Source organism: Chondrus crispus, genomic scaffold (assembly GCF_000350225.1).
Source record: "Chondrus crispus Stackhouse genomic scaffold, scaffold_26, whole genome shotgun sequence".
Taxonomy (NCBI): domain Eukaryota; phylum Rhodophyta; class Florideophyceae; order Gigartinales; family Gigartinaceae; genus Chondrus; species Chondrus crispus.
The window spans coordinates 421200-428611 of NW_005179159.1; the positions used below are offsets into that span (position 1 = coordinate 421200).

Here is a 7412-nt window from a genome sequence, read left to right on the forward strand (position 1 = left end):
GGCGCCGTTGCGCCCGTCCGCGCGGCGCGCCACGTCTCTCGCGCACGCCGCACAGCCCGCGCTGCGCGTCGCGCCGAGCATGGTCGCTGCCGCGGGCACGACAAACGTCACCCCGCGCAAGACCGGCGAAGTCGTCAACGGCTTCGCCCTGCGCCGCGAGGAGTACGTCAAGGAGATTGGCAGCGTCACCAGGCTCTGGGTCCACCAGCGCACCGGCACGGAGCTTATGTCCGTGTCGAATGACGATGAGAATAAGACGTTCGGCGTCGTGCTGAGAACGCCGCCCAACGACTCGACGGGTGTCCCGCATATTCTGGAGCATTCTGTCTTGTGCGGGAGTGAGAAGTACCCAGTGAAGGAGCCGTTTGTCGAGCTCATTAAGTGTTCGCTCAATACCTTTTTGAACGCCTTCACCTACCCGGACAAGACATGCTACCCGGTTGCCAGTTGTAACGAGAGGGACTTTTACAACCTTGTTGATGTTTATATGGACGCCGTCTTTCATCCCACCCTTACCCCGGATACTCTTGCGCAGGAAGGCCATCATCTCGAGCTCGACAAAAAGGGAGACGACGTCTCTATCAAGGGTGTCGTGTACAACGAGATGAAGGGCGCCTACTCCTCCTCTGACCGCGTGCTTGCGGAGCTTTCCCAGAGAATGCTCTTCCCCGACACCACCTACGGCGTCGAATCTGGCGGACATCCTAGGGATATTCCAGACCTTACCTGGGAGCAGTTTAAGGGCTTTTATGATCAGTATTACCACCCGAGTAATGCCCGCATGTGGTTTTATGGAGATGAGGCCGAGGAGATGAGGCTGGCCAAGGCAAACAGCTTTTTGAAGGACTTCAACCGCCTCGAGGTCAAGTCCGCTGTCGGCCTACAGAAGCCTTGGTCTGCGCCAAAGTCCTTCGACTTCACCTACGACGCTGGGTCCGGCCCGGACCTCTCCAAGAAGTATATGGCCACAGTGAACTGGCTTCTCAACCCGCCAGTGGACCAGATCGATCCCGCGGAGCTCCTCACGCTATCTGTCACCAACCATATCTTGCTCTCTATGTCGGCCTCCCCCTTGCGGAAGGCGCTCACCGACTCCCAGCTAGGAGAGGACGTCGTCGGCGGCGGGTTGGAAACCGACCTGAGGCAGATGACTTTCTCTGTTGGACTCAAGGGCATGACAGAGGACTCCGTCGAGAAAATGGAGAAGCTTGTGTTCGAGGTATTTAACGACGTCAAGGAGAATGGATTTCCCAAGGGCCTGATCGATGCCAGTCTCAACACAATTGAATTCCGCTTGCGCGAGAACAACACTGGATCCTTCCCCAAGGGACTTTCGCTCATGCTTCGCGCAATGACCACCTGGCTACATGATGCGGACCCGCTTCTCCCTCTCAAGTTTGAGACTGCCGTGGCGAATTTGCGCAGTCGCTTGGAGCGGAACGAGCCCGTGTTCCAGGAGTGCGTGTCGAAATACATTTTGGACAACCCTCACCGTGCATCCGTCGTTTTGAAGCCAGATCCCGAATTTTCGAAGAAAGAGGATGCCGCAGAGGCCGAGCGTATCACCAAGGCGACGTCGGGCTTCTCGGATTCCGACTACGAAAGAGTCATTTCTGAAACTCAACGTCTCAAGGCCCAGCAGGCTGCCCACGACGATCCCGCCGACCTCGCCAAGATCCCCACGCTTACGAAGGCTGATCTTGACAAGAAGGTGAAGACAGTCTCATATGATCGCCATGACGACAAGGGGGTTACAATTTTGCACCACCCGCTCAACACAAGCGGTGTGGTTTACGTTGACATGACGCTAGACATGTCTCATGTACCCACAGAGCTCTTGCCTTTGATGTCTTTGTTTTCGGGTGCTCTTACTGAGCTTGGAACTACCAAGCAAGACTTTGTCTCTCTGCAACAGAGCATTGGTGCGGAGACAGGTGGCCTGCGTGCATCGACGCTGGTGAGCCAGATGTGGGCTACCGATGGCAATGGACCGGCGGTCGCGAAAATGACAGTACGTGGAAAGGGAATGGTTTCCCAAGTCCCCGCCCTCTTTGATCTCATCGGCGAGGTATTGATGGACGTTGACATTAACAACAAAGAGCGAGTCCGCCAGCTCCTCATCGAGGAACGCGCCGGCATTGAGTCAGGTATTGCGGGCAGTGGACACTCTGTCGCTGGCGGTCGCCTCGGTGCGATGTTCAGGACGACCATGTGGGCCGACGAGCAAATGGGGGGAGTTGACTTTCTCAAGGCCGTACGCAAGCTCATCGATCGTGTCGAAAACAACTGGGATTCCGTTGTGGCCGATTTGCGGACCATCCAACAGCTTGTTGTCTCCCGTGAAGGAATGATGGTCAATATCACCACCACAGGCAGTGACTTCCCCACAGTGAAGCCCTCTCTGGCATCTTTTCTTGACCGGCTGCCCGAAAAGGCAGCAGGGCAGAAGGCCAGCTGGATTATTAACCCTACTCTCCTACCACGAGCAAATGAAGGGTTGATCGTGCCATCAGCTGTCAACTACGTCGGAAAGGCAGCTAACCTGTACGACCTTGGTTTTAAGCTCAAGGGAGGTCACTCACTGGCATCAAAGCATTTGGGCACTTCCTACTTGTGGGACACCGTTCGAGTCCAGGGGGGTGCCTACGGTGGTTTCTGTAGACTCGATACGAAGACAGGGATGTTCATGTATCTTTCCTACCGCGACCCCAACGTCACAGGCACCCTGAAGGGCTACGACGGGGCGCCCGACTTTTTGGCGAATATTAATCTGTCCGAGGATGATATGACAAAGAGCATCATTGGAATGATTGGAGCCCTCGACTCATACCAACTGCCAGACTCCAAGGGATTCGGTTCAGCACTTCGCTTCCTGCTTGGAGAAACTGATGAGAGACGCCAGCAGAGGCGTGATGAGGTTCTTGGTGCGAACGTCAAGGACTTTAGGGAACTTGGCGAGGCCCTGCAAGCAGTACGCGAACAAGGTACCGTGGTTGTCGTCGGGGGTGAAGACGCCTTGAAGAAGGCGAATGATGAGGGATTGGGATTGAACCTCGAAACTATTGTGTAGATTTGTTCAAGCGGAGTCGAAGTCCTTGTATGAGACTCCCTCCATGTGATAAGTTGGCGTTAGAATTGTGTAAAAAGGTTGGGTTTGAAACAGCAAGTGCTATCTTTTGTCGCAATACGTGTTGGGCAGCGGTTGTCACACGCGCATTCGTGGAGCTGTCAGCCTGATGCAACCTCTGCAGTTGTACAAGTTGAATTCTCAGGCGTCAAACAGTTTACATTTAGGATTTTTGCTCATAGAAAAGAATATATCCAGCTTCAGTACTTTGTGCATTGTCTTGTGTTATTCCATAGACACTTTGAATCTCGCTTTCGTCCTTGGGCTCCACACAGTCGTCGTCAAACATCAGCCATTGACCGTGCGACTTGATCAAGGAGACATAATGCCCCTGATTTGGACCTGAACCTACATGTACTACGACGGCAAATAGCGAGTACAACCTGTCTGGATCCTCCGCATCATCGCTAGTGTTACATAACCTAAGCTCGAGAGGGAACACTACCCGGTAGCTCAGCTTCTTATACTTGCCCAATTGATCGATATATTTGAATCGTTTCAAATGTAGCGCAAGCACACGCGGCAGCTTTTTGATTCTCATTCGTCTTTCTGCTTCTTGCAACGAGCAACATGCGTCACAGAAAAATTTGTCTTGCTTTTCAAGAAGCTCAGTGGATGAAAAACTGCGCAGGCATGCCGTGAGGGATGAATTTTGTTCCACGTCAACGCTGAGATCAAAGAAAGATTCAACTCTGCGAGTGACCGTTTCGCAACACAGGCATCTCACTTCGTTTGAGAGTTGCCCTTCAAATAAATCATGCACGAAAGTCTTACTGGAGATTTCATCCCCTGAGAGCTTGTCGTAAGTGCTGTTGGAAAGTAAACCGTTTGGTGGGGCCTTTCCGTTGACATCCAGACCTTCACCCTCAACTCTTTCCCGTGTTAAAGCGGCCCGCTTTCGTCGAATTCTCTCCGCTTCTTCGCGTCGCAAGCATTCGACGACGTTATTTAAGATAAAGTTGAGAAATTCGTGTGCGTCTTGATGCATGTAGCTCGAAAACAGCTCGTTTTCTTCCCGGAGCTTGCTCACAAACGATTTTGGTGGAACGGTACCCGTCCGCTTCTTCTGCGTCGCTATTTGAGTAAACAAATCGGCCAAAGCAGTAAGCATTGTTTCCTCGTGGGCAAACGGAGGTTTTTCGGCCTCACTGACTTTTGCATTGACAGCCGTAGACCCCAACCCTGTGGAAACGCTCGCCGAGCCAAATCCAACCACACCTTTGACTGCGCTTTTCAATGAACCATTCATAGCGCTCGCGCTTGACGATGTCGAGGATAAAAAGCTGGTTCCCGAGGTGAGAACACTAGCTGACGACGCAGCTTCGGTGGTCTCGACGGCGACGCTTTGTGATATTCGCCGCTCCCCCGCATAATCGAGGACAGCTTTTCGAAACGGTTCGCAAAAGTAGAGCGCCTGCAGAACGGAATTGCAGTAGCAGGTGTTCCCAAAGTTCTCGAGGCCGAAATACTTTTCATCTTCCGGGAGATCAGCGGCTAAGGTCCTTTCCCACTTATTTCCAGTGGAATTGACAGAACCCATCGATCGGAGGCAACGGTGCGATGATGACAGACGGGGTGACTCAAGGAAGCAGAAAGGGAAGGAAGGTGAGCTAGCAAGGCGCTGCGCACATATCCGGAGAAGGCGCCAAAGGATGACGCCAAACTTGCACGCGCCCTTTTCAAGTGCCTGCGAAAAGCCAGAACGGTGGGGTGGGGGCGGGGGGAACTTGGGATCTTGACGTTCGCAACTCAAGGTTTGCTCTCGGAAATGCGATGCGGCGCGGATGACGATGAGGGCCAATGTGCCAGCGCAAGACGGCCTGAGGGATTTGAGAAGAATTGCTCACAGAGAGTTTCAGCGGTGGCGGTTATTGAAAGCGTGTGGTGCGATTACGATGGAAGCGCGAAAATTGTCATTTGCTTGCACGGAAAAGTAACCAAGGGCGAGCGGAATTAGATGGGGCGAGGAATTGACACGAGGGGACAAGGCCAGGGTAGACACGGTGTGGGTTATGAGCGGGAGGCGGGGGACGGAAGGTAATGGGGAGGTGGCGAGGCGCAAAATGACGAGAGTGTGTGTGTACGAAGGGGATGAAGTGCGTAGCTCAGTTGGTGGCTCCAGGCGTGAAGCGAAACGACGTGCGATATGATGGGCTCCCTCGATGGAGAATAGAGGCCACATGAAGAGGCCACATGGACCTTCGTGGAAAGTGACCGCAAATTTGTATTTTTTAATCATCTCCCGATCTCTCATTGGCTTCCAATCATGATCAACTCCGCCCTCCCCGCTTTCGCCCCTCGCCCCGCCACCTCATGAACTTTGGTATCCTTCACCGCCTTGACCATCGACCTACAGCTCCCTCCTATGTATCTATTACGCACAACTCCACGCCACACCGTGTTTTATATGACTGTAATACATACAGCACATTCCCCTCGCAGCACGCGCGCTCGGGAGTCGTTCTCATGAATTCGCCCTGTATTTATTATAATGCGATTCGATCTGCGTCGTATTCTTCTTCATTAGCATGTTTTCATATGTTCAGGATACGAGAAAAGCTTGTCGGCAAAAGATTTTTCTGTACCTTCAACACCGCGGTGACTGGAGGGAGGTCCGAATTTTTCAACCCCATGTCTCAGCGATAATTCAGAAGTGGGAAACATCAGAATATCACCCCATTCAGCATCTCTACCACTCACATTCAAGCAAAAGAGCACGGCCCCCTAAAAGCTTCAGACTTGCGCCCTAGCACGATTTAGAAACAACTCAGCAGTAGCGCGTGCCACTCTCCCTACCCCAACTGAACCTCGTTTCATAGTGCTCTTGTGCTCCGGCCCGCTCTCCCGAAAAGACCCTGCACACCGCCCCTCTGTTTTCCAGCCTTCCTCGAGACAATGCGCGCCAATCGCAAGGGGCTTTTGCCCCCTTTGTCAACTATGCGGAGACATGAAATCGAGGCACAAATGCTGCAGGCCCGACCCCCCTATGATGCATAGATGTCGCTGATGTCTCTGTTTTGCTAATCTCCTTTCTCAAGTCGTAGCTGTGTCGCCGCGCCAAACCGTCTTCCTTTTCACAACAGGCGTAAACTTTATGCGCTGGTGTGCCACTGCATCATTCTTGACAGATGAAAGAACTCTCCGCGGCAAACGTGTACCTAAACTCGCTCATACAAAGTAAACCATAGGTTACAAGATTCTAGTTCACATTTTTATACAATAGAGGGTTTACGCAAGCGCATTTCTGCAACATATGACTAACATATGACTAAAAAACATTACAGTTAGTCAGATTTCACAAACGGATGTGACAAAAATTCGTGAAATGTGAGTGCATAGTGAAATCGTTTCTGTAACCGTTTCGAACACACGTGTTAGACGTGGTATAAATTTGGCGGGTACCTTCATCACCTTTTATGTAGACCTGAGTTCTAGAGTGACGTTGTAACCACCTTTACTCACATTATGGCGAACGTTATCCCCTCTTCACCACCTCTCTCCCCTACCCTCGACCTCACCATCCCCAACACCCCCACCCCTGAGCGCAGCGATGTCAATTGCGCGCTTGATCCCTCCCCCCACAAAAAAGGAGGCCGGCGACCAAAGTTTACGCCGGAGGATGACCTCATACTCGCACATGAAGTATCTGCCGCTAAGGCATACGTTGCCGGGTATGGGGAAATCCAGAAGAGATTCGGCGAGGCGGCGACGCGGGCAAACCTGAACAGGAAACTGTCCCAGACGGTCACTGCCAAGAGCGTCCAGGACCGCTACAAGAAAATCCAAGACGCCTTTGAGCGACGGGACGCTGCGGATAGAAGACTGTCGGGGGTTGGCGGGGAAATCGGAGAGCTCGACGAGCTGCTGGGGATGATGGGAGAAGCGCGAAATGACATGGAAAAGGAGAAGAAGGCGGTGGAGGCTGCTCAAGAAGGGAGAGAGGCCAGGAAAGTAAGAATTGGAAAGGACCTCGTGCCTCGTTCCCTGACGCGTAAGCGCTCCGACAGCGAGGAAGGAACCGAAGAAGAAGACCGAGAGGCTAACGGAGAAGAAGAAGGACAACTGAGCTCTCGAAAGAAGCGCCGACAGTCAGTAGAACGCGCCGGAGGCGCGTTCCAGGGCGATCTGGAAAGCTTTGGCATGGCATTGCGCGATGCCGACATGGCTCGTCTTGCAATAGATAAAGGGCGTCTAGTGCTGGAACGCGAGTGTGTTGAGATGGAACAAATGGAACGCGAGAAGGAGCGCGAGCTAAGAAGAGAAGAACGCATCGCGCAACACGAAC

The 7412-nt window shown here is 52.7% G+C and overlaps 2 protein-coding genes; one reads left to right on the forward strand and one right to left on the reverse strand.

Annotated features, from left to right (window-relative positions):
• The first annotated feature begins 79 nt into the window (after positions 1–79).
• CHC_T00008259001 (presequence protease) lies at positions 80–3166 on the forward strand. XM_005716769.1 is given in 2 exon segments: positions 80–3070; positions 3071–3166. The coding sequence occupies 1 exon segment, from the start codon at positions 80–82 to the stop codon at positions 3068–3070; it is 2991 nt and encodes a 996-aa protein (XP_005716826.1). The 3' UTR covers positions 3071–3166.
• Positions 3167–3228: 62 nt separating this feature from the next.
• Positions 3229–4667, reverse strand: CHC_T00004996001 (hypothetical protein). XM_005716770.1 is given in 4 exon segments: positions 3229–3290; positions 3291–3965; positions 4071–4244; positions 4431–4667. 3 exon segments carry the CDS (start codon positions 4665–4667, stop codon positions 3291–3293), a joined length of 1086 nt encoding a protein of 361 aa, XP_005716827.1. The 3' UTR covers positions 3229–3290.
• Positions 4668–7412: the final 2745 nt, after the last annotated feature.